Genomic DNA, 27948 nt, shown 5'->3' on the forward strand with positions numbered 1-27948 from the left:
CTTTCTTTCTTTCTTTCTTTCTTTCTTTCTTTCTTTCTTTCTTTCTTTCTTTCTTTGTCTTTCTTCCTTTTATTTCTTTCTTCTTTCCTTCTTATTGTCTTTCTGCCTTTCTTTTTGTCTTTGTCTTTTCCTTTTTTTTTTTTTGTAGCAGTTAAATGTATATCAGACAGTTTCAACATACTGCAGAAGTTGTGGTTTAACCCTGAGATAGAGCTGATTATGCCGGTGCCATGGCAACCCGTTTCACCATTTGGACTGCTTGTGTGCTTAACCGCAGGAGCTGCACCTCTTCCTTTCCTATAAAGACTTAGAATCAGAAAAACAGAAGTACACCGAAGAGAAGAAACCACAAGAGCAGTAAAGACACTGTTGTTAACTTTTAGCTGTGCAAACAGCACACTTGTGAGAACAATATACTTAAAACCTTTGCTATTTGAAAGTGTAGCTTTTCCCGTTAAGCCTGGGATTCCTTTAATGATTCTGAAAGTAAATCAAAGGTTTCTGTTCAGAGTTTTCATTAAGGGGAAATGAGAAGTTAGTGGTGCATTTATCACCCTTTGCTTTTATTACCCTTCCCTTCAGGAGAGAAGGCTTTTGTGCCGCTTCCGCAGATGTGTGATTCTGTTTGTGAGATAAGAGCGAGTTTGGTAGGCAGACTCCCTCAAACCTAGCATTTATTTTCTATTTATTTATTATCTTGTATTTAGTTCACCAAAAAAAAAATTGATTCTCATTTAAAGTTCAGTCCTTGTTCATTTAAAAGGTTTGTGGGTGATGCTATAAGTCACTGACTCCAGAACTAGAGTAAATGCACTGCGCTCCCCACTCCTCGCTGGCTTCCTGCCCCACACGGTGCCTCACCTACCCATTCACTCCTGCACTTCTTCTACAAGAGATAGGTTCTTTCTTTTTTTAAAGAGCATTTTTTAAAAATTTATTTATTTATTTGAGAGAGAGAGAGTGCAGGGGGAGGGGCAGAGGGAGACAACGAGAGAGACTCCCAAGCAGACTCCAGGCAGGCAGGCTGGATCCCACCACCCTGAGATCATGACCTGAGCCAAAACCAAGAGTCGGAGGCTTAACCAACTATGCCACCCAGGCGCCCCTACAAGGTATAGATTTCATCAGCACAAGCTTTTTGTGTTATTTTGTTTTGTTTTAAAGCACAGACATGGTAAGAGTAAACCATTTCAAGCATGTTTTATTTTTCCTTCCTTGAGGATTTGGGTAAAAATACTGAAGGATAAGTCCTTACCTTGGTTTCACTTTGTCACAGCCTGTTCACACCCTCCCCCCACTTTTTTTTCCTAAAGAAATGTTTTTTCTTACTCTTTTATAGTCATAATTCAACAATTTGCACTTCTTAAAAATACATTTTAATGTGTGACTTAACACTGAATCCCATTTTAATGGTTCATCCACGATGTTTTACTCATGTTTGGGTCTCTGCTAGGGCTTTCACACAACTACTGGATTTAGCATACATAGTTTTCCCTTAGAGCAGAGTATAGTTGAATAAGCACAAAGCTTTTAGTGTCAAACAGATGTGCATTTAAAATCAAACTCTTGGGCGCCTGGGTGGCTCAGTTGGTTAAGCGACTGCCTTCGGCTCAGGTCATGATCCTGGAGTCCCGGGATCGAGTCCCGCATTGGGCTCCCTGCTCAGCAGGGAGTCTGCTTCTCCCTCTGACCCTCTTCCCTCTCGTGCTCTCTCTCTCTCTCATTCTCTCTCTCTCTCAAATAAATAAATAAAATCTTAAAAATAAATAAATAAATAAATAAAATCAAACTCTTTAGCCTTGCACAAATTTATTTTTTGAGGCTTCATCTGAAAAAGAAGATAATGCTGTCTACATTGTAAGGTTTCTGTAAAGATTACATGAAGTAATATGTAAAATTATTTAGCGTAGTGCCATCTACATAGTAGCTGATTATTAAACAGTAACTATTATGAATGCTACTAAGGACACTAACAAAACAATTTCACCACTTGTACAAACAGCCTTTCGTGATTCTTTGTATTTCTTTGACTATAATTTTATTCTATCCTAAGAAAAGCCAACCACTACAAAAACATACACTTACTAAGGGATTAATATAATTAGAAAGTTTTTGCTATCTGAGACATATTTTATAAATTAAGTACTTATCCCTGGATTTAGATAAATAAAAACAGATGTTTTCCTAAGAAACAGAAAGACATTTAATGTGAGAATATAGGCATCCTTCATTTTATTGCACTTTGGCTCACTGTGCTTCTCAGACACCAGGTTTTTTTTTTTTACAAATGAGAGATTTGTGACAATCTTGCTTCCAGCAAGTCTATCAGCATCGTTTTTCTAATAGCATTTGCTCAATTTGTGTCTCTGTGTCACACTTTGGTAATTTTTGCAACATTTCAAACTTTTTCATTATTATTATATTTGTTATGGTGATCTGTGATCAGTGCCTATGATTTGCTGAAAGCCCGATAGCGATTAGAATTTTTTAGGAATAAAAGTATTTTTAAATTAAAGTATGTACTTTTTTTTAGCCATACGGTGTTATACACTTAATAAACTACAGCATAGTGTAAACCTAACATAAGCACTGGGAAACCAAAAAATTCATTTGACTCTTTTATTGTGCTATTTGCTTTATTGTGGTGGTCCGGAGCTGAACCTGCAATATCTCTGAGGTATGCTCTATAAATCTATTATGGGAAATGTTTTTAGAGTACAGTTGACCCTTGAATGACAGGGGGATGAAGGGTGCCAACTGCCCTGCACAGTTGAAAATCCAAGTATAACTTTTGGCTCTCCCAAAACTTTTGGCCTACTGTTGATTGGAAGACTTACTGGTAACAAAAACAGTCTATTAGCACATATTTTATATCTTTATATGTATTACATAGTGTATTATTACAATAAAGTCAGCTAGAGAAAAGAAAATGCTGTTAAGAAAATACATTCACAGTACTGTACTATAAAAAATCTGCCTGTAAGTGACCCGGGCAATTCAAACCTGTGTTGTTCAAGGGTTAACTGTACATGCATAAGAGAAGTATCTTTACCAATCATTCTTAATCCTTGTTCCTCCCCCATAACCACCATTAGAGCTTTAAGAAATTACTAGTGCACAAATCATACCTCAAATCTACTGAATCAGAATCTAGAGAGGTGGAGCCCTGAATTTTGAATCTGATTTAATCTAAAATTTTAATCTGGTGCAAATACAAATCCTAATTTTGTATTTATCGGGATTATAATATTGTTTATTCATTCTCTTTCTCTTTATATATATGTAAAGTTATATGTAACTAATACAAACCAGAATCATAAACTGTGTTCCACTGAGGTTCCACAGTGCTCTTATTTCATGACAGTGTCTATACTATGTCCATGGGAAAAAATGGGTTGGTTGCAAATACTTCTGGGTCAAACAAAGCTACGTAAATTTCTCTTTGACTTTGATACATTAACATGTTATAAATGTCTTTGAGGGACATGTAGCATGAAATACTTCTGAAAAAACTTGACTGCAGGACTTTTTAAGACTTGTGAATCTAAATCAAAGACCTCAGGCTGACCATCATTACACAGGAAGGGAGCATCTAGTTTTTTTTTTTTTCTTTCCCCATGACTTAGAGATAAATATTTTAAGATAAAAATTCAGGAAAGGTAACCAATCTTTTATAGATGGTCATCTTGCATTTATTAATTTTTTGTTATAATTTGTTTCATCAACATGGCTGAAATTGATAATATGATGTTTTAAGCCAAATATGAAAGACATATAAATGCATCTCTGGTTTTAGAGATGAGTGTGTTTGCATACTCATATGTACTCACAATTGAACAAGAATAGCTGTGATCTTTCACATAAAAATTCTTTAGGAGACAGCTAGATATGATTGCTATATTTAACAATAATGAATTCCTTGATTTTATTCTACCCCAGGCCTTATGCTTTTGCCCTCTTTACCCTCAACTCAATTTTACATACTGATAACTTTATTTGTATTTTTATTCAAGTGTGTGTGTGTGTGTGTGTATGTGTGTAGTTTGAAAGTTTGAATAGTACTATTAGGTTTATAGTAAATAAGATCGGTCCTTTGTCCCCTCCTGCTTCCCATCTTCAATTCCTGCTTTCCAGAAGCAAACATAAACACTTTGAGATATTTTGGCATTTTAAATGGTGCTTTCTATTGAACTGCTGTTTCTTTTTTTCTTTTTCAAATATTTTATCAAGTATCTATTGGCTTCCTTTCTTAATATTGAAATGTTGCTTTTTTGCTCTTTGTTCATGGACGCCATGTTGTCTCATTTCTGAGAATATGAATTACAGTTGGTTTCAGGGTTCCGTCCGCTCCTTGCATTGTCTCTATTTCTCCCAAGTCTCTCTTCTGTTTATCTTGGTCTATGTCTTTCTTTTTAGAGGCTTTGATCTAGTGTTTCTTGAATGTCCATTTGTACTTAAAGTATGTTGAAATTCTGTGGTAATTTGTGGAGCTTGGAAATCGTGGGTCTTACTAAATTGCATGAAATCAGAAAGGCATTGAAGCTCACCCAGTTTTAGTCTCCTTATCTATCAAATGAACTATGTCAATAGACATTAACATCCTATGTTTCCATACGACTAGAAATCTCTGAAATTATTTTCTGGTGGTAATCAGTAGCTGTTTTATTCATGAGATTCCAGGCATAATAACAACACAACCAATGTTTTAACATAAAGTCTGAGTAAAGAAGGGGAAAATTATGATGAGACAGACACTCCTTCAAATCTAACACTTCCCAGGTATGTGGCTGTGAGCAGTTTACTAAACTCCAAGTCTCAGTTTCATTCCCTATAAAATAGGAAAAATACTTGGATTGCTTGAATGACTAAATGCAAAAACATGCAAAGCTGTTAGCATAATGTCTGATACATAATAACGTTTCAATAAACTGCTGCTGTCATTATTGTATTTACTGATAAGTTAATGAAGGAAAGACTATTTCCTATGTTTCCCTGAAATCCAGATAAAACCTGGTTTGTCCTGTGCACAGAGCGCTTACTCCATAGATACTTAATAATTTGGTGGGATTTGTGGGATTTGCTGTCTGTGGACCACATACCAGGTTTACAGAGTAAGTAAAAGTAGAATCCTTTTATTTTTATTTATGTGCTTTATTATTATCATGCCTTACTAAACAAGGAAAACCAGTGGACCCTTATTTTTTTTTTTGTCTTGATGTGCTTATTTCACTTTTGTAGGGCCTTTATATTTATAGAGGTCAGATATGCATTCTCAGCCTTCAAAACATGCCACCGTTCATTTTAGGGCAGATGCTGAGAATAAGTATGTATTTCATCTATTCTGTTTCACCCTTCTGTCCTTGTACTTTTCTTAGATTTGCCAAACTAGACATGTTTAAATCCCTTTGGAAATGACATTCCATTTCTTTTTGGGGGTTGGGGGTGGGGGTAACGGTGATGGTGAGAACGGGTGGTATTTAAAGCCCAAGTACGTCCTTTGAAATGTCATTTTCACTCAACTGATTCCCAGTTTTTACTGAAATTTCTTGGGGGTGTGACTTCAAGGTAACTTTGATTTGTGATCACTTAAACATTTTGAGTCCTAAAGGAAACATATTGGGAAAGGTAAATTCAGTAACAATGCATCTGTTAGAATAACATAGCTTTGAAGATCAAGTGCTCTGTTATCTACATTTTCATCTGTTTAATGTACTTAGTCAATTCTCCTGGTGATTCACAAAAGGATTATAATGGAAAATAGCACTTGCTCTATGATTTACAGATTTTTGGAGCTATGGTGCCACCTACTGGAATATTTCTAAATATTCCCTTGTCTAAATAATGAAAATAGACCCTTACCTTTTAAAAAAAATGTAGAAAATGTTGTCCCCAAAGAATGAAGTCAAAAGATAATATATAGAAATACTAAGTATCTTACTATGTTCTATTTTATTACATTTGTTTCCTGCACTTACAGAATTTAAGAGCTCTCAACGCAGTTCTTACTTTTAGAAGTACTGATGCCTTCTTTTTATTTTATTTATTTTTTTTAAAGATTTACTTATTTATTTTGAGAGACTGAGAATGAGAGAGAGAGAGAGCGCGTGCACATGAGAGGGGGTAGGGTCAGAGGGAGAAGCAGACTCCCCGCCAAGCAGGGAGCCCGATGCGGGACTCGATCCCCGGACTCCAGGATCATGACGTGAGCCAAGGCAGCCGCTTAACCGACTGAGCCACCCAAGCACCCATGATGCCTTCTTTTTATAGTCACACATATATACATGCCCCCTCTTAATCCCCACTACTATTTCACATATTTTTCTTTACCTGTTTTTTCCACACCCTCCCAGTGCTGTTCATATAGAATGTTTACACGTTTGGTAATGTTATTTATATTAATATAATCTCCTAATATTAAATAGATATTTATTATGCACTAGTCATTAAGTACTTTCTGCAGATGTTTATTTGTTTTTTCCAAGTCTATTTGACTCCACCAACAGTATATGATTGCTTTTAAGTCATACATGAACTAGGGCATAAGGAGTACAGTGCTGTCTACCTATGCCAAACAACTGAGACAACTATACCAGTTCTCTTGCTTTGCACTGGCCAAGCAGATCATTCTGTCACCATATACTGAAGCAGAGTGAGTAGGTCATGAAACAATTAAATATTTCATGTGACCAGTCTGATCAGGTCTTCTTGCTTAACTATGAGGCTTCAGCACAGTTGCTTCTTCGGATGATTTCAGTAACATTCTGAATACTGTCTGCATATATAAAATATAATCGACTATTGAAGTCATTGCTCATATAATTTAGGAAGAATTGCAAAATGTGATGGCAGATATTGACAAAGTACTGCAGACATTTGGTAGTACTGTCTTCTCTAAATATTTAAGTAACTTCATCTATCTACCTTATATGATATGTAGAAACAGTCTCCAGGGAAGTATTTTTTCCTGGACTGCTTATATTTATGTAAGTCATTAGAGTGGCTTTTGAGGGTATATGTTCTTTAGATATTAGATTTTTAACTAGGCTATTTCATGTAGGTTGTCTTTATATGTGTTCCTCCTTTGAGATTTGTAGTTAAGTTTTTTGATATTTTTAAAATAATTGAAAAACTTTTTAATTTATGTAATCTAGTAGATATGGTTTATTGAAATTAATGTCATTTCAAGTTTCATTGCTATAGTTCCTGAATATTTTCTTAAGGACATTAACTTAAGTTTGGAAGTGGTTTCTATTTATGGAATTTTATTTTAGTGTGTTTCTGTAGGATTTATTGAGTGCCTAAGTAATTTTCATGTGATTTATCATGTTGACTGAAAGTGTTACAGAGACTGAAAATCTGTTTATAGGGATTTTGTGACTATAAGAATGAGTAAGTTTAGTCTTATATTGAGTCTAAACTGTGATGCTGAAGACTTGGAATTTTCTTTCAAGGATAAAACACTGTGTGTGTGTGTGTGTGTGTGTGTGTGTGTGTGTGTGTGTGTAATACTCTATAAAGAAAGTGAAATAAAATATAAAATAAGCTATGGTGTTTCAAAATAGCCTAAAAATCACTCAACAGAGGAATTTAGAATCAGATTCTGAGATAAAAGGGTATAAAGGAAAACGCATATTCAATTTGAAAAGCCTTTATGGGAAGTAAGTATGAGCACAGAGGAAAGGAAAATGTGATCCATCTTTAGATATTATGCTGTTTGCCATGGATGCTAAATTTTGTTGCATTGAAGATTAAAGGTTTTGGGGAAATGTTGAATGGACCCATGATTAGACCAGAAATACATAGATGAAGATATACATTTGGAGAGAAGCTATTTTTCTGTTTCCAAGCTACGGAAGCCTATTCACAGATAAACACAAGGTCTGTGAGTGAACAATACTTTTGTTTGATGTCACTGTAGTTTGGTTGACTTTCCTGTCAAAATAATATTCTGTAGTAAATTAAATTGACACACCTCTGATTTTTCTCTAGCATTTACCTATACCATACATGGAGCATTTATCCAGCAAACTATAATTTAACCTAAATGTCTATATTTAAGGTCAAGTTTGTTTTAGCATGTGTAGCACTATTAGTCATTTATTTTGTAGTCCAAGCCTGATTAAGATGCTTTTTTATTTAGCTTATGAGCTTTTAATAAATACCCATCTCTATATAACTTAAAACACTGGCTAAAAGAATTTCCATGCTGAGAGGTCCGGTGGAGAGGAAAGGTGGTAAGGACAGATTAATGAGGAAAGCAGGAGACCTGGGGGTTGACAGCATGGTCTGCAGAGTCAGACAGGCTCAGGTTCAAGCCTGGGCTGGCATATACTGGCCTTGTGAACTTAGCCAAGACACTTGACTTCTCTAAGCTTCTTAGGGTGTTGTGATCCTTAAGGGAAAAAATACAAGCAACATGCTTACTATAGTACCTAGCATACCCTGAACACTCAATACATATTAGCAATTAATAATAATAAAATATCACTTCTGAATTATTCTTTTAAAAAGATACACCTGTAGAAATTGTCTTCTCCGTTTTGGTAATTTTCCTGCTCTCCTTTTCAAAACTTGGATTAAAACACTATACATTACATATTTCCTTTAAGAAGATTCACTGCTTTTTTATTTTTTAAAGATTTTATGTATTTATTTATTTATTTAGAGCATGAGTGGGAGGAGGGGCAGAGAGAGAGGGAGAGAGAGAATCCCAAACAGACTCCACACTGAGTGTGGAGCCCGACCCAGGGCCCTGAGATCATGAACTGAGCCGAGATCATGAACTGAGCTGAAATCTAAAGTAAGACACTTACCCGACAGAGCCACCCAGGTGCCTCTAAAAACAAATTCCTTGCATTTGAAGCAGTTAGAATTAAATTAATATCCCTCGGGCATTTAACATGTATGTGGCCTGATGAATAGTCTACTGTTTAGAAATATTTCTAGCATATTTACTCTAGTATTCATAGTTCTTATGTTAAAGCAAAAGCTTCCTTATTAACCCAACATTCCTTTTTTCATTTCCATAATAAATATGTGACAAATTGTAAATCCTTCTTATAACATGTTCTATATCATTTGTGCTGCATGTTTTGGTGGCAACAAACCAATAAACTACAACAATCTAGCATAGTGGTCCGTGGATTTAGTGATGGATCCAGTACAGACAACATTAAGATTCCTCTTTTCTCTGTCATCAAATCTACTATTTGATTTCTCTTCTACATGTATTGATCCAATGGCTTCCATCACTCTCAGGAAAAAATTCAATCTCTTTATCATAGCCTAGAAGGCTTGTTCCTGGCTCTTCTCCAAAGGTGTTGTCATCAGATCTCTTTGATTTCTCCCTTGCATTTACTCGTGCTCAAAACCATTCAACAATTACTTATCGACCACTTATGATATGCAAGGCTCTTAGCTACATATCTACGGCTGCTTTTCTTCCCCCTCATCTTGTTATGTGATTCTTGCTGATCTCCAGTGGAAGGAATTTTAATTATTAGTCATAATCAGGTTCACCTATGACCTAAATATCTTTGCAGACTCTTGGAGATTTCTATCGATATGGATATAGATATCTCACAGATGGTAATTTTTTCCCAGAGCAAAGGACCATGCCTTTTATATGTTCAAACCTAACACCTAATATCATGCCAGCAAAACAACAAATACTTTTTTGATTTAAATGAATCAAATTAACTTGTTCGAAGTTCCAAGGAATTAGGTGTTTATATTGAGAAGGGGCATATCAAAATAGTTTTAGATATTTAAAAACTTACGTACTTCTTAAAGAGAAGAGATGTATCATATGAAACATGTTTATACACTCAAACTAACTCAAATGTTTTGAATCTGGCAATATGCTAAATGAGCCACATTTACCATGAGGAGTATTTTTTCTTTCTCGTAAAACACAAGAGCTATTAGTCACTCCTACAGTAATACTTCTTTATTTTTCTTATTACTTCTTTTGCAAATCAACATAATTCTAAGAACTTAATTTAGAAGGAAATAAAAATAAATGAGAAGAGGGAAGACTACCAACAGGAAAATAAAAATAAAATAAATAATAAAAATATTATTTTATATGAGCTAGAAAAATAAAAGCTGACTAAACAAGAGGAGGAACAAAAATCCAAATCATGTAAATTAGAAACAATACTTAAGTTTGAATGATGAAGAAAAAGTGGAGAACTATAATGAGAAAGTAAGAAAATATTTGCTACAATATACATTTTAATAATATATATTTTAAAAATTACACATTTACATATGATATACATAATATGTAACATATATATAGGATCTATATATATATAAATTATATTAATACACAAATACTTTTTTATCAAGGAATAAGCCGGGGAATGTCACTGAAGAATATTGGGTCATACCCATCTGATGGCGCTTCTGAGGGAAGGAAATTTTTTCAGATTGGAAAATAATATCTCCAGGCAGGAAAGTGCCTTAAATACTAGCCAATCTGTTCTTTTATCTGATGCTTGATTCCTTTTCACATCAGCTATCATTTGGGAAAGAACTTTATGATCTTTTTAATAGTCATTTACAAAGAGGGGGAATGAAAACATGTCTCACTTCACTGCAGACTGAATCCAGTTCCCATCACGGCAATAAAACCGACCTTTCCAACGTTCCCAAGAGCACTCGTTGATAAATCTAGTCGATCCATGTTAGTTGTCATTTTATTTGATTTCATTAATTTCCTTCTTTTATTTTTAAGATTTTATTTGTTTGCGAGAGAGAGAGAGAGAGCATGAGCAGGGGGGAAGGGTGGAGGCAGAGTGAGAAGCAGACTCCCTGTTGAGCAGAGGCCCGACGCAGGACTTGATCCCAGAACTCTGGGATCATGACCTGAGCCAAAGGCAGAGGCTTAACCGACTGAGCCACCCAGGTGCCCCTCATTAATTTCCTTCTTGAAACACCCTCTACTCGTAACTCTTGTTGACTTCAATTGCCCTTCTACATAGAAAATTAGATCACCTTTGCTGGCCCTGTCCTTTAATATTTATTCAACTTCAGAATTCTATCCTGGATGCTCCTCTTTTTTTATACCTGGGAAATCTCCTTCACCTTCATAGTTACAATATTCATCTATATGCTGATCCATAGCCTTAGCCCAGATGTATATCTTGAGCTACCAACCTCTACCTCCAAATATTACCAAGTATTTTTACATAGAAGTCTCAAGCATATCAAATTTTCCCATCTCTTTGGCTTTTCTTTCTTTAGCTTAGTGGAAGCTTCCACAATCTACCTAACTGCAATTGCCTAGTATGTTAAACTCTCAACCTGAATGTTTTCCTTTTTACTCATTCTCTGCCTTTCTTTACTTGCAAAGATTTACAAAGTCTTGATGACTACTTTCAAAGTGTTTCACAGATTTTTTTCATGTCTTTTTTTTTTTTTGGTACCATTTTCCTCATGTAGAACATCATCTTTCTCATATACTTTTCTTTTAATCTCCTGATGTTTTGTCCCCAGTTTTGCCTTCTGATAATCTATTTTCCATTTACAACAAGGTCAATACAAAATTGAAATGCTTCTCCATTTCTATAACTATTTAAAACCTGTAAGACAAATCCCAGCTTATTCCTCTAGCACTAAGCTAACTGTCCATAATCCTTTAGGTCACAGCTTAAATGTATCCAAGAAACCCTCTCTATCGCATCCTCCCCCAGCTGGCCACCAACCCCAGAAAGCTAAATTAGGTGATCTCCCTATGTGATTCTACAGCACATTCTGTCTCATTTGTCATCACACCATATGACTTTTTCTTTTTTTTTTTTTCTGTATCTCACACTGAACCCAGCTTATTGGGGGCAGGAAATTTCTATATCTTGGTTATATTATATCCCTAGAATGTGGCATGATGTCTAGCACATAATAGGCACTCAACAAATAATCATTATCTAAATAAATGAATGCATTTGGGGGAAAATTTCCAAGGTCTTTTGCCTGCCTAAAATTAATTCTAATAGCTTTCCTTTATTGCATTATTTTTCTTATTTTACCTGAGATTTCAAAAACTAATAACATAATTTTGACACACTTGGGCTTTGTAAACATGACATTAAGAGAAGGAATGTAGTTTCAGTGGGGAAAAAGGTACTGAAAATTGCCACCTTGTGAATGTTAACTAATATAGAGATGATTTTATATATAACTTATATTTACATAACTATGTATGAAATTTGAAATTTTCTAAGAGATTTTTTTTCCTTTTTTCAGGAGAATCCTCTTCTTCCACTCTTGGTAAGAATTAATATTTGCATTTTACTTATTTTTTGTTGTTGTTGCAAAGTTTATATATTTAATGTTGAGAGAATTTTCTATTATTATCTAGTAAAATCATTTTATAATGACAAATGTTATAATTATGAATGGTTCTTGATGTTTTCTTGTTAATATTCCTGCTTATAAGATATAAAGTTTGATAACTACTTGAATGTAATTGTATATGTATTATTGTGTATAAATTACAGCTTTTCTTAAACTTGACAATAAGTTGCATGGCAGGACTCCAATCTCTTTTTAAATTTTAACATTACAAACAATTCAGGTTAGATCACAAAATTTTATGGTTCAAAAATTGGTTAAGGAATTATCTGAGAAATTAGAATTCTAAACATATTATATATATGTTATACATATATGGATATATATAAAAAAGAAAAACTTTGAGATTAGTAAGATATTTCATAATAATCATTTCCAAATTCTATTGTTACAATTAAATTAATAGTCTTAATGAGTATTCTAATCCTGAGATAAATTAAAGTTAAACAATGAAAATGTTAAAAATAAATTCATACATACTACATGCAAAATAAGAGAGAAAATAAGTTATATCACTTACATGTTACTGCTATTTAAAATATATTACTGATTTCTTGACTCATCATATGGTTGACAGTATGCATTAAAAGAGTAAGTAAAGCCACTAAGATAATTATGATTTAATAACTGTAATGCACAGTTCTAGTTAGGTTCATTCAAAATATTCTGAGAATTCGGTAATTAAAGGAATTATTTTTTTTAATTAAGTGAAAATTCATTTCAAACTATGGAAACAAAGAACTAAGTGGAAACTAACAAAATGTTCCTGTATCTGCATAAGAAGTATACTCTCTTATTTTTTAAAAGATGTAGTATTAGGATTTTATCATTGTCTAGTATGGCAGAGAATTTTTATAGATACATGAAAGTCATTAATGCATAGTAGATGTGATTGGTTTATGCCAGCTACTCTCATGCATGTTAGCATTTCCACCTTTTACAAATGATTAAGTTCATTGCAATCATATAAACTGGTTATTGTTGCAGGAGGGGAGTGGGAATGGGGTAGAATGGGGAGTGAATGTTTAAAATGGTAGATGACTCATCATTTTATCGAGAGAAACAGTTTCCACTGTCTCTGCACTGACTGTTATAACAAGCCTCCAAATGATGACATCAGGTAAGTCAAAATAGTGACCCCAAATGCAAATGCGAATGTCCTCTTGCAAATATTGCCAACAAGAAGATGATCAATGGAAACCAGTAGCATCTCCAAAGTGAAGATGAAGGACAATGTAGAATTGGCCATTGGAGTGTGTTTTCTAATCCTGAATTAAATTCTTATTCATTGAATTAGGGAATGTGCCTTGAGCTTAAGACGTGTGCAAGAATATTAAGGCTTCTAGGTAGGAAGGTAGTTTTCTGAACACCCTTTTTTGTATAGACCTTGGAGTGAATTTGCTTAAGGAGATATAATCTTTATGAATGCTACTCTTCAACAAAGCATAGCACTATTATGCAAGGTATTTGGAATGATATTCCCTTTAGTCTCTTTGAAATTCAAGTCTAAAAGAAAAGAGGGAATGGGTGATAAAGGGAAAACGTTGCCACATTTCTCTCAAAGCAGAACGGATCATTGGAATCCTGCCGAAACCAAAGACAGTTGAACCTAAAAACAACAAACGAGTAATTGCTCAAGTCTGTAACGATGAAAGTGCACCGAATTTTAACTCCTCCCTCTCTCCCTTCCCTGTTCCCTCTCCTCCTTTTTCCACCAGCTGTCTTTTCCTCTTCCCCCCTCCCTTCCTTTTATTCAACAAAGAGCAGGTGAGAGAATAAATCGAGTTAGACTTATGATTTTACACTGAAGCCAGGAAGGAGCTACTTGCCTATTACTTAGCTAGATATGTTGGCCTGTATTATGGGTGAAAGTTTGTTAGTAAATACGTTGATTTGTGAGTTATTAGGTTATAAAATTCTAGAGTTTGAAAATTTTCCTTGGAAAACAACGACTGTAACAACTGTACTATCACTTTAGATTTCTGAACCACAGCAGAGTTCCACATTATTTTATGTGCATGGCCTTGGGGAAGTTCAATAGGGTTTAGATGGTTTTTATCTGTATTTAGTAAACACTGATTTCACTTTGCCTTTGACATTAAATGAATGAAGTAAGGACTTCTGTGTGTCCTTTCTACTTCTATTTTCTTAATTCCCTATTCAGTAATCTTTTAATTTCGGTTCTTAATTCTTACCACTTCTACTCTTTTCCAGTTTCTCCCCTTCTTCCTCTTCCCATATTCGTGCCATTTTCTCTTACCCACTCTTGTTGAACTGAATGGTTAAAATACTTGTGTGATATAATTCAATTTTTTGTTAATTATTGAAAAACACAAATTTGGCTATTCATAGAAGTGAATACATGCTAAACATAGATGATTTAGAAAAAAAGCCATATCACTATAACCTCATATCCAGAAATCACAATGTATTTTTTTTTTAAACAATTTTTGGTGTATTCTCCACAACTGCCTACCCCCCCCCCCCCCCGCCAATTCTTTAATAAAGAAATACACATTCTGAGTAAAAGAACACCAAACATTTAAAGGCCTTTAATACATGGTGCTAGTGTGCCCTGCAGGAAGCTTTTACCAACTGAATACTCAAATCAGCTGTGCCTGTACCTATTTCAACACAGCCTTGTCACATTGTTTTTTCTTCTGAGGTGAATTGGAACTATGGAAAGTGTTATTTCAGCATCTCAAATTGTATTTCTTATATTATCAAAAAGTTGAAAACATTTTTGTAGACTTGGGCCATTTGTACATCCGTTTGAGACTTTTGTTTCCCTGTCTTTTACCCAATCTTTGCTTTGTTTGACTCTGATTTATGGAAAAATAATCACTTTGCACCTAGAATTTTATCTTTCATCTTTTTTCTCCTGGAACACTAGTCCTCCTAATAATCTCTTTTGGAGTTTATCTTTCTCTATTCCTCATTGGTAAGTCCTTTACATTTTTTTTTTTTTTTACAATTTCTGTTAATCAATTTTCTTTATGTGTGTGCTCTATCCTTCTTTTATTTTATTTTTTAATTTAAATTTAATTATCCAACATATAGTACATCATTAGTTTTTGATATAGTGTCCAATGATTCATTAGTTGCATATAATACCCAGTGCTCATCACATCACGTGCCCTCCTTAGTGCCCATCACCCAGTTACCCCATCCCCCCAACCACCTCCCTTTGCGCAACCCTCAGTTTGTTTCCCGGAGTCCTTCTGAACCCAATTGCTTTGGACAGTTGAGAATCCAGCAATCTAGAGGGAAGAGGGCAGGGAATAGTTGCTTTCAATTTCATTTCCCCATTTGTATCTTTAGCCTCTGTTCCGTAGCTTGTTTTATATCTAAGTCTACATATCTATACCTCTGTATGCATCTATATTTACATATATGTGTGTATATATGTATATGTATTTACTAATATACACACACTCTGTGTACACATACATATATATGCACACACATATCATGTCTATGTTGTGCGTGTATATATACATATATGTATATCGGTATATTTATATACATGCCATAGTGGACTGGGGAGTTAGTAAACGCAGATGAGTATATGTTGCAGGATATGATTCACGTATTTATTTTGTTTTTCTTCTTCCACCTCCCATGAATACAATAGGACTGAACTCAACAGAAAACCCCAGTGCTCTGACTCCAGGCGACCCTTTACCTGCCCGCACCACTGCATTCTCACTCCCAAGCATCTCTGAAAGAGAAAATAACTCCTCAGAGACCACACCTCCTCTTAATCCAGACAATACTTCAACTGAAAGATCCCGGAGCCCTTTGGATAATTCTAATACTCTTACTTTGACAGGTTGGCACAGAGATGTTAACTGAAATGAGTTTAGGAGAACTTGTCTTTCTTTTTGAATTCTAAAATTATCAAAACAGTTTTTCTTTAAATTATGTGTGCAATTTCTATGTATGTGATTTTATTCAGGTGTGTTAAGTGTAGGACATCTAGGTGTTCATGAAATATTGACTGACCAAAGTAATGAATGCTCGCTGTTAAGGAGACGATGGAGAGGGATGGGGGTGGGAAGCCCCCACAAGTAATGTTGTGGGGAAGGAGGATTCTCCCTGGCTGTAATTTCAAAGCAGAATCTTTCTTTGTTCAACTCCAGATTCTCAATATCAGAAAATTACTGGAGATATACAATTTATTTTTTTAAAAAACTACACTGAGGATTATAATCCCGCTTTGCTATTTGGATTTCCTCCAGGGGCATTTGCATTATTTAAAAAATTTAATCAAGGTTGTGGATCCTAATGGTGGAATTTAAGGTAATGTGGCCATGTTCATACCAAAATATGAGTGATGTGGTAAGCATTTTTGCCAGGGAAGACCACTGAGGCTCTTCAGAATCCCAGTAAGTCTGTGATTTGCTCGTTCCCTATTTATTGTTAGGTCTGCCAGTGTATTTGGTATATAAATCAACCCTCATGAAGGTTGTTCATACATTTTCTGAAATAATGTGCTATATTGCCATTTTCTGAGGCAAACAGGTTTGTAGACATACTCTGATTAGAGACTAAGCCATTTGCTTAACAGGACCATTAATCTTAGTTTGGAAAACATGTATAACACTACCTCAAAAATTCAGGGAGGAGTACATTATAATGCTTTGAGTACCATACTGATGAAGTTTATTGGCTTTAATAAGCAGTTAAATAAATGATAAATGCCTCCTTATGTTGATTACAGGACTGTACATTCAATCTTTCCTCCATTTTTTCCCGCTACACTAGCAGAGTAGTGGCTAAGACCTATCTAAACACTGTAAGCATTTGAATTCATTGCCCAAAATTTTAACAAGAGGAATGTGAAGATGAGGACGTTGATGGCTAGGTAGAACATTTCAGGCTAAACTTTTTTACTGAGTAAATGTCACACAGAGCTTTCCATTTCCAAGGTTCCACATTTCACTTCTTGTACACAAATACACGCATACAAAATTCCACATGACGTAAAATGTACGAAGAAATATTTAAAATGAAATAGATTGGGAATAAGGGTGAATAATATTAAAATACTAACTTGCTCTGGCACAAGAATACTGATGGTGAAATTAGCTTGGAAAGTTTCTTACACTTTCAAATAAAAGAACACATTTTTCCCCCTAGAAAATAATCTTGCTATCAGGTGATATGTGTACGTCTGTGTGCAGCTCTTTCCCCGCATCTTTTCTAGTACTAGATATTAAACTTTTAAAACTCTGACAGTACGATAGTTAAAGTATTTCATTTGTACATTGAAAAAATGTACAAATGCTCATAGTGATGAGCATGTTTGCATATACTTTTTGGCCACTGTATATATTAGATGTCTGTTACATGTCTTGTCCATTTTTCTTTTTTTTATGATTTGCGTATTGTATATTGAGGGATTCTTTACTGATTCTGCCTACAAAGAAATATCCGAACTTTCAGTTTGTAAAGTTGAAGGAGACTTCACAAAGCTCATAGTGACTTGGAGGTTTAAAAAAAACCGCCTGGAAACCTGAGTCATCTGTGACTTCACGGCCCAGAGGGAGCCTCTGGGAATCCGAAAATGAAGAACACAGGTGCCACCTTCCTGCCAGGCGAATTTGAATAGAGGCAGACACACATTTTAATAGACTGAGTCATTTCACGGTTTGGTAAACAAATATACTTATAACCTCTTAGTATTTGTATTTTTCATCTATGGTGGGGAAACACTGAAATGATTTCACTTTCTTACCTTAGGTGTTACACAGCCGCCTCTCCACCCCACGCACGCAGACTCGCAGGCGCCCTCTGACGGATCTGACCCGCAGACACCCAGCAGCACTGCTGCCCTTCCCCCACGCACCCCTGCTCCGGGTGGGAATGACACTGCAGGTTTGCGGGGCTGTTAGACTTGTGCAAATATGAAGAGAGCGTGACAACTGCCTATGTTTAAGAATAGTGTGAGGGAATCCAACCACTTGTTAAACATGCAGCACTTGCTAGTTGGTTAATTTGGAATTTCATACTTTCATAGTTATCGTTCGTTTGTGAGGCCACATAACTAAGGTCCTTGTGATAGAGATGAAATCATAAAGAATGAGACTTACAAGAATAAAGGAAAGACCTGTTCCAGAGGAAACAGTTATTTAGGGTAATCTACATTTTTTTTTTTTTTTTATATTTGGGGCAAGTATCATTGCAGAGTGAGAACTTTTTGCTGGTAATAAAGAATAGTATGTATGAATTGTTGCTTAAAGATCCCCGACCAATACACAAAATCATGAAGAGTGGATGACTTCCATCATCAGTGAAGCGCACCAAGAAATTGTAACCACAATTTAATTGTTTTTTTAAAAAATGGAAAAAAAGAAATAGATACTTCATATTCCCCAAACATTAGGATTCTTTTGGCTTAGCATCTCTGTACGTAAAAGCAATGCAAAATATCCCCTTCGTTGTCTTTCCAAAATCAGCGTCTAAGTCACTTCATGGTGCTCCCCCCTTTCTTATCCTGAAAAACAAAAATCCACATGGACACATATAAAAATGGAGTGGCCTGAGTGTCTGAAGGTTAAAGATGGCAATGGCGGGGGGGACTACAGAGTTGGCACTAAAGTGGCCTTGCTTTAAGTATGAATCAAAGATGGAAGTCAACCCTATCAAATAGAGGCACAAAAATCATTCCAGGCAATGCACAAGCTTGAAACAACTGGAAAAAGAGCTGCCCTCGCCTCCCTGCCTCGTTCCACCCACCCTAGCTGCCAGGAGAACCGCAGTAAAAAGATTTGGAGCTTTTAGTAAATGCACAGATCCAGAAGTTGTGGATGAGAAGGAGCCGTAAAAGACCTAAAGGGGACTGATCTGCAGGGGCTGATAGACACAGAAACCACCCTATTTGCCCTCATGAAGAAATCCTTCCTCTCCAAGTGGCTAATTCCACTAATGAAAAATTGATTAGGATTAATTAACTTAAGTAAAATGGTAAAAGCCACTCCTAAACCGTAAACCGACACTGAGATTACCTACACAAGGGAGTCATAGTTTTCATATGAAGGAGGAAGGGAGGGGACTCGGGGAGGGAGCATGGGGGCCGCAGAAGAGCAGGACAAGGGACTCTGGGGCATGGAGTGGGGTGAAGAGAACAAGCTCGTGAAAGAGAAGTAGGGAAGAATATGGAAGGAGGCAAAAGACAAACCCGTTGATTTTTAAAACGTGGCAGAGGACCAGTTCTGTGTCTAAATTTTTTATTTATATATTTATTTATTTTTTATTTTTTAAGATTTTATTTATTTATTTGACAGAGAGAGAGACACAGCGAGAGAGGGAACACAAGCAGGGGGAGTGGGAGAGGGAGAAGCAGGCTTCCCGTGGAGCAGGGAGCCCGATGCGGGGCTCGAACCCAGGACCCTGGGACCATGACCTGAGCCGAAGCAGACGCTCAACGACTGAGCCACCCAGGAGCCCTAAACTTTTTTTTTTAAAGAAAAAAAAAAACACCTTCCTGCTCTTCTCCTTGTTCTGTTGGAGCCCTTCTATGGGGATCCAGAACTGAAGAACTGATGTTTATATCACTCATTCTGCTCTATGGGTTAGTGAAATGGGAGGATGGGTAGTGGATTGTGTAGACCAAGCTGAGAACCCAAACTCAAATTTTTGGAAGATGCTTTTTCAATTCTAATGGATGTGGATGTGAAGTTATGGACTGTTCTGGGTTTGTAATTGGAGGATGCCTGCATGATGGCCTTGAAACCATTTTCAGCATGTGCATACATGTTTTACTCTGCTCAAATACTGAGAATCTTACTGCAAATGCAAGGCTAATCTCCTATCATTGAACTGAGGACCCCAGGGATCATGACAGGGAAATAACCAACCAAGCTTAAATAGAGCCTCGTTAGTATTTCTTTTTGTTTTTGCCATGACAACTACCAGAGTGCTAGTCATGTAATAGGCATCCAATGCATACATATTGATTGCTTGTGCTGTAATTCTGGTGTGATATCTGCAAGAAGATGTCACATGCATGAGGTGCTTTGAAGCTTGAGAGTGAATGGTCCTAACCAAATACATTGTGCCGTTTCTTCAGCAACGACAGCTGATTCTATACCAATTGGCTTAGATGTGCTTTTTCCTGGCAAGGGCAGTCTACACAATGGAAGTCGAATTGTAACCTTCAGCTGGAAAGGAAGCGCCCTGAGCTCAGCAACTGCACAGGCAGAAGCCCACTCAGCTTTGATTTAAGAAAAGTAGACCTAAGCACCTGCACCCAGAAATCCGCCCCTCCCCAGAGAGGTGCACCCCATGCGAGGCTTTCACACATAGCAGGCCTGGCTTCCTCTTCTGCCAACCTTAGCACAGCCTTTTACACCCAGAGTTCCACGCCCGTCTCTGTGGTGTCAGCACCAGCAAGCCAGTCCCCCACTCTATCGCCATGGTGCATTCTCACTACCACCCAAGGCATGCCTCAGCTGGGGAGTTTGGCTTCCCTGAGTTGTGCAAGCTGGCTCCTCAAATTCCAAAGACTTTTAAATTTGTGCTCCGAAGAGAGAACTGCATAGGTTTTGAGTTGCCTGACGATAAACTTACCTCTTCCACAAAGCTTGCTGTTTTTAATTCAGTTTTGCAGAACACATAGAACAAAGTGCCTGATTGTTGCTTGGCCTTAGCTTCAATAATCTGTTTATGTTGACTGTCTGGCCGTTGCCCTTGGGTGGCAGAAATGGACGACAGTGATGATGGCCTTTCTGATTGCAGGCTTCCCAGGAGAGTGGATTACACCCAGCATCTTCCGCGTAGACACAGCTTTCACACCAGTAGCCACCCTCAGCCCTGCACACAGCAGCTCTGCTGCCTTACCCTCTCTCATCTCCAACACCACCGCCAATGATAACGCCTCAGGTTTGACCAGGATGCTCTAGGTGTCTTAGGTTATGGATAACGAGATGGAGACTTGAAACTTTAATGCAGCTCTTTTACTTCATACCAAATATTATTTGCAGGTGTCCTGTTTTACAAAGTTTCATTATCTTGATACTAAATTAGACAAAATAAACTTGCTGGTAAGCTTTTTTTTCTGGGCATACTTTATTTTGTTATTCATAGTATGAATGTTGGTGGCAAAGAAGAGAGATAATAGACTTTAGTGTCATATAGCCGGATCAAATCCAGCCTCCTTAACTTTCTAGCTGACTTTAGCACAAGCCACTAATAATTTGTGTGTGTCAGTTTTCCCTTCTGTAAAACTGGATATTATAATATTCATTTTATAGGATTGATGTGAGAACTGAGTGTGTAAAAAAGGCTGATAGGCAGTGAATACTAAAAAAGAGTAAGTGGTATCTTTATTAGTAATTAAAATAAGGAAGCCGTAATTGAAGGAGAAAAGAGTAGTTTGACCATCAGGTAAGATTTACACCAAGGAATGAATAGTTTCTCTCAACTTATTTAATGTCATGCTCTAATTATTTGAACTTTTGCTTATCTTCAAGGGCCATTTGTAGATAAAGCTTTGATTCACTTTTTTATTTTGAAAATGAGCAAGTGTTAATTCCAATGAGGTCTCCTGTAGTAAAGATTGGGTTGGGAAAGTATCTTTGCTGAAGAGTTTTTCCTTTGCCCTTTATTATGACAAACTCATTAACTTTTATTCTCTGTTCATTTCCTTGCAGATGTGACTCTTACGTCCGCTTCACCTGCAACAAACATTACCCATAAAACTGCTCCCACAGCAATAGGTGACAATCTTACCTTTAGCCATGAAGTCATACCATGTACCTGGGATGTGCTCATAGAAGGGTCTTCCATTTGCTCTACATGGGGCTCCTTTTTTTGAGAAGTTCAACTGAGTATTCTAGTCATGGGGGCTGTGGAATAGCAGTTAGTCTTAAAACCCTTATTTTAGCAAGGCAACAATTGGTGAGATCAGGGCACAATGTTACTGTCATAACCTATCATGTCATTATAGCACCCCCCTGCTCTCCTAACTTTGTACTTTATGCAAATGCATAGAAAAATAATCAAATATACTAGGACTTCTTTCTCTAAGAGTGGTTTTAGGTATTCATATAAAAAAGGAACTAGTCTATCAATGGGATTCTCCATTCCAAGTGGTGAATAGCAGAGGATTTATTGTAGAGCCCCAGTCATGCAACATGGAGCATGGAAGCAAAAGCAAGGGGCCTCTAGGGAATGAACAGAGCAATTGGCAGTGTCAGGCAGCGGGTCGGCCATGGCAGAGCCTGCAAGCCCACTCTTCTTTCCCCAATTCTTCCAACTCAAAGACCAGATTAGCAGAGATCTCTTCGCTTTCACAAAGCACATTTCCACTCATTCTTCAGTTAATGCTTCACCCAAGATATGTTTCAATTCATTGAAAGAGCCATTACCTCTGGATCCAGTATATGTGCAAAGAACTTAACAAAAATTAAACTAGGGAACGAAGCAGCTTTTGCCTGTTTTCTGATGTTTTTAAACAAAGGTGTATATATACTGAACCCTCTCGAGGTTATAATTATATAATCTGTTTTGAGATTAATCAAGGGGATGAGGATCTTTTAAATGTTTTTGGCTGCGTGTAGAGTTAGCCATGTCACCACACCATAATCAAATGGGTGCTCAAAAATGCCAATATTATTATTATCACAATCATGTTTTTTGGGTAAATTCATGAAAATGTTTTATAGAACTAGCTCATTAGTTTATAACATTTGAAGTTTTGAGATTAAAACATTGTACTAGGCACTGTGAACCCTGCATTGTCTGTTAAACCTAACTCATAGACTTCACAATTTATGAAGTTGAAACATTGTAAAACCACCTTTTCCCAAAATGACTATAGCAGAGATATTGTAAATGAAATTTTAATAATTTGCACTCTTTTTTTTTCTATTATAGTTCCTACTACACCTAAGCAATCATGTGGTAAGTTTGTTTATCTAGAGGGAGTATATATCACTTTAGAATATTGTTTGAATTATTTCCTTCTTCGTTCTAAGCTTCAAGACCCACTAGCAAGCTATACTCACTGGCTCTCATTTCCCAGTAATGATTAGTTCCAAATCTTAAGAGCCAGTGTCCTTCAGGAGCAAGAAGATTTGATGTCATATTCAGACCTAGTTTTGAGCATCAGGATTAGTAATTACTAGCTGAACAACTTTGGTGAAGCCACTGAACTTCCGTTTGGGTGTGCATGAAATGGAAAATAGCAAGTTTGCTTTGGGGTTGCAGGGGGTGAGGATTCAGTGTAATGATACATGTGAAATGTGGAGAATACCTTCAAGGCTTGTGAAGAAAAAGAATCTGTTTTTGTCTCTGCCTCTCTGTCTTTCTGTCTTGTCAGGGTTTTGGCTCAAAGCAGGTGCTTGAGAGCAGTTTGTGCAACCCTTTTCCCATTTTCCTACTCTCTTCTCAGTGAAGTCTTCCGTGGCGGGGGCTTCACCCTCCATATTGTTTGTGAATCTCATCGCTGAAGTCTCTGCCTTCGGTAGCTCCCCATACATTTAATGTAAAGATCAGCCTTCATATGTTTGCTTAATTAATATGGTATTTTATGATCATATTTCTCCTATATTATTGCCTCCGTACACTCTTCACTTAACTAATATGAAATTACTTACAGTTTTCTAAACACACAGTGGTTACATAATGTCTCTGTGTTCTCTCCTGCTCTTCTTCCTCTACGCTTAGAATTCCACCCCGCCTTCATCCAGTGCACCCCCTCCCACCATCTCTTTTCCTATGTCCTGCTCATATTTTAAAACACAAACTGAATCACCCGCCTCCTCTGGAGAACCTCTCCTATGCCTGCAATCTGAATAAATTTCTCCCCACCCTACTCCCATATTATTTTGTGCATAATCTTGTTTTAGGTGTTTGCATGTCTTCTGCAACTCATGTCTATGTTTGTCTCCATGTTAGGACTCTACGTTTCTAAGAGCTGATCATTTGTATTCCTAGGGCTTGGGACAATGTCTTAAAGATAATAAGGGCTTAATAATTGTTCATTGGATTAAAAATGAGTGAATAAATTAGCATTTGTGGAAAACATATTTTTACCAGTCAACGGAATTTGTTTAAATAAAGGAGAGAATGTGAGATGTCACTAAGGGGAGGTCCTTAGGAGGGTTTATTATTGATAATTTTACCTAGGTAAAGGAGTAATGAGGCCTGTGGTCCCTGAATTAATGTTCCACATATTTGGAGAAACAGGTAATCAAGAACTGCATTTTAGAAAGAAAAGGAAATGATAAAGCAAGGAGAAGAAACTTGTCAGATGCTTCATTCATTTGTGCATCAATTCAACAAGTAATTCAAACAATTGAGCCCCTACTAATGACAGGTTTTACTCAAAAACTTGGATTTATGTTGATGCTCAAAGTAAACTGGACTTTGCTGTCATAGAATGAATATACAGTTCAGTCAGGAAGACAGACGTTAATCTGTTAATCACCCAAGTATAAACTTAAAAGCTGATGTCCTTGATAGGCAGGGATATAAAGAGAATTTTGAAAAATAATTATGGACACACCTGATGTGTTTCCACTCTTTTTCATGTTTCTGGGGATACTTTGTTAAATATTTGATATTTTTGAAAATCTGTATTAAGGTGCTTGCATTTGATGTAGGTTTATTTGTTCTGAAATTTTTTAAAAGATAATCCTCACTTTTATTTTCTTTCAGATGAGAAGTATGCACATATCCCTGTGAAATATCATTATGATAATAAAACTAAGTTATTTAAGGCAAAACTAAATGTTAGTGATTATGTGAATTGTGAAAATGACACATGTCTAAAGAATGAGATCCACGGCCTACCAGAATGTGCAAATACTAATGTTACTATAAGTCATAATTCATGTCATACTCCATATAAAATTTTAAACTTGGAGGTACCACCAGGTAAATATAAATTGGTTTCTATTTGTATATTTATAAAACAGTACAATTCTATGTGTCTTGCGTGCTAGGGGTTACAGGAATCTGTCAGGTAAGTGAGCAGGGATGAGGGAAAGGAAGTCGGCAGGACGCAAGTGGGTGAACTTTCTGCTCTCCTAACCCAGTGAGTTTAGGAACTCTTATAAACCGTCTTAATTCTTTTCCCCTCCCTACACTCCTTCTACACAGTGTGTTGTGTAGATTAAGTTTTATTTATCCCTCTGTGGATAAGCGATTATCCACAAGCTTTCTTTCCCCCCATTTAATTCAAGTCATTAAATATATATGTGCACATATTTATCCTTCTAAATACAGTTGTGTCTGGAGTATATTGGGGGAAAACACAAAGTCAAGGATTTGATGGTCGTGGAAAGAACAAAAATACTTTCACATAAAAAAAGAGATTATGATCATTTTAAGGTGATCAAGCCGGTTTTGCCAGCTCAGCTCCTGCTGGGAAGAAGGGACCAGGGTATCAAGCCCACTCCACTAAAGCATATCTTTATAAAATGCATTTTGGCAAAGGGATTCAGGAACTGTAAATATTTTGACTATCTCACATCACATAATAATTCAAGAACATTGATTTGTTAACATCTCAATAGGTTAAAGTTTGCTTTCATATCTTGGTTATTGTAAATAATGCTGCTTTAAACATAGGGGTGCATGTATCCTTTTGAATTAATGTTCTTGTATTCTTTGGGTGAATATCTAGCAGTGAGATTGCTGGATCATAGGGTAGTTCTATTTTTAACTTCTTGAGGAACCACCATACTGTTTTCCACAGTGGCTGCACCAGTTTGTATCCCCACCAACAGTGCACAAGGGGACTTTTTTCTCCACATCCTCACCAACATCTGTTGTTTCTTGCGTTGTTGATTTTAGCCATTCTGACAGGTGTGATGTGATAGCTCATGTAGTTTTGATTCGCATTTCCCTGAGGGTCAGTGATGATGAGCGTCTTTTCATGTGTCTGTTGGCCATCTGCATGTCTTCTTTGGAGAAATGTCTGTTCATGCCTTCTGCCCGACTATTTGTTTTTTGGGTGTTGATTTGTATAAGTTCTTTATATATTTTGGATACGAACCCTTTATTGGATTTCTCATTTGCAACAACATAGATGTAGCTAGAGAATATAATGCTAAATGAAATAGTTAAAGACAAATACTATATGACTTCACTCATGTATGGAATTTAAGAAACAAAACAAACAAAGGGAAAAAATAGGAGAGAGAGAGACAGAAAGCAAGAAACAGACTCTTTTTTTTTTAGGATTTTATTTATTTATTTGACAGAGAGAGACACAGCAAGAGAGGGAACACAAGCAGGGGGAATGGGAGAGGGAGAAGCAGGCTTCCCGCTGAGCAGGGAGCGGGGCTCCATCCCAAGACCCTGGAATCATGACCTGAGTTGAAGGCAGATGCTTAACAACTGAGCCACCCAGGTGCCCCAAGAAACAGACTCTTAACTATAGAGAACAAACTGATGGTGACCAGAGGGGAAGGGGATTAAAAAGGTGATGTGGATTAAGGAGGGCACTTGTTATTGTAGGGAATTTTTGAATTGCTAAATAAAATAAAATAAAATAAAATAAAATAAAATAAAATAAAATAAAATAAAAACTTAAAAATACATAGGTTAAAGATTGATTTTTTTGAAAAAATTACTGAAATAAATTATCAATTAGGAACAGAAAATGACAATGTAAAAAACACATTCTCCAAGACAGAACCTCCTATACTTTGTGTAATAATCATTTAATAAAAAACATCAAGAGTAAATAAAAAAATTGAAGATATAAGAAAAAGAATGAAGTGAGTGTGTTAAAATGTGCCAAAAATGCAACTTCACCTAGACATTTGCTTGGGTCCCATTTTTTAAAGGTAAGATAAATTCTAAATAAAATGCTGCCAAAATGTGTGAAGTTAAAAAGAATAAGCTAAATAATTGAGACATGCAAAACCCTGAATTATTGGACTTTGCCAAAAGCACTCTAAATGCTTTCCAAAGACTATATCATGAATATAATGTCAGTCACTTTAATTGAGCATATGGCACACATTATGAAACATTAATCATCTATTTTTATATCTTCTTTTTGACAGGTCCTGAAGGCTTTAATTTGAAAGATTGTACGGAGGCTGATAAAGCAAATACTTCTATTTATTTAAAAGTAGAAGAAAAAAACTTTACTTGTGATAAAAATAAAATTAGATACATATTTCAATGTGGTAAGAATATAGCTTTGATTAAAGTATTTTTATGATAGAAAATTGTTCTAGATGTATCTAATCCCTCTTTCCTTCCTTTCTTCCCTCCCTTCTATCCCTTCCCTTCTTATTTCTTTCCTTCTTTCTCCCCCTTTCCTCTCCCTACCACTGTCTCCCTCCCCCTCCCCTTCCCCTCTTTTGGTCCATGGTATATTTGGAGTCAAAACATTGTATTCTTTATACCACTCAAATTCATAAAATAGACAAATACTTTCCTTAAAAAATAATCTTTGAAACAGTAACAGTCAATTAATTTACAAGAATTTTCTTGGCAATTGTTATACACAAGATATCGTTGAAGGGATTATCAGAGAAGGATGTTATAGAAAAATTATGATACACATACTGTTAGAATAAAAGCAGACATAAGATCATATTACTCAAGAGTTTATGTGGTCAG

The 27948-nt window shown here is 36.1% G+C and overlaps 1 protein-coding gene across 8 annotated transcripts in view; it reads left to right on the forward strand.

Annotated features, from left to right (window-relative positions):
- The window catches only part of PTPRC (protein tyrosine phosphatase receptor type C), a 121588-nt gene that overhangs the window by 42858 nt on the left and 50782 nt on the right, over window positions 1-27948 (forward strand). The window contains exons 2-9 of one of the 8 annotated variants that reach the window (XM_025855260.2): window positions 12250-12273; window positions 15992-16189; window positions 18103-18237; window positions 21100-21243; window positions 22014-22079; window positions 23239-23265; window positions 25024-25242; window positions 27384-27509. In XM_025855260.2, coding sequence (XP_025711045.1) covers window positions 12250-12273; window positions 15992-16189; window positions 18103-18237; window positions 21100-21243; window positions 22014-22079; window positions 23239-23265; window positions 25024-25242; window positions 27384-27509 — 939 coding nt within the window. The remainder of the gene's footprint in view (window positions 1-12249; window positions 12274-15991; window positions 16190-18102; window positions 18238-21099; window positions 21244-22013; window positions 22080-23238; window positions 23266-25023; window positions 25243-27383; window positions 27510-27948) is intronic. The other 7 variants (XM_025855261.2, XM_025855262.2, XM_025855263.2 and 4 more) reach the window with 7 other exon arrangements.

This window comes from Callorhinus ursinus, unplaced genomic scaffold (genome assembly GCF_003265705.2).
Source record: "Callorhinus ursinus isolate GAN/ISIS: 27379988/994484 unplaced genomic scaffold, GSC_fseal_2.0 scaffold57, whole genome shotgun sequence".
Classification (NCBI taxonomy): Eukaryota; Metazoa; Chordata; class Mammalia; order Carnivora; family Otariidae; genus Callorhinus; species Callorhinus ursinus.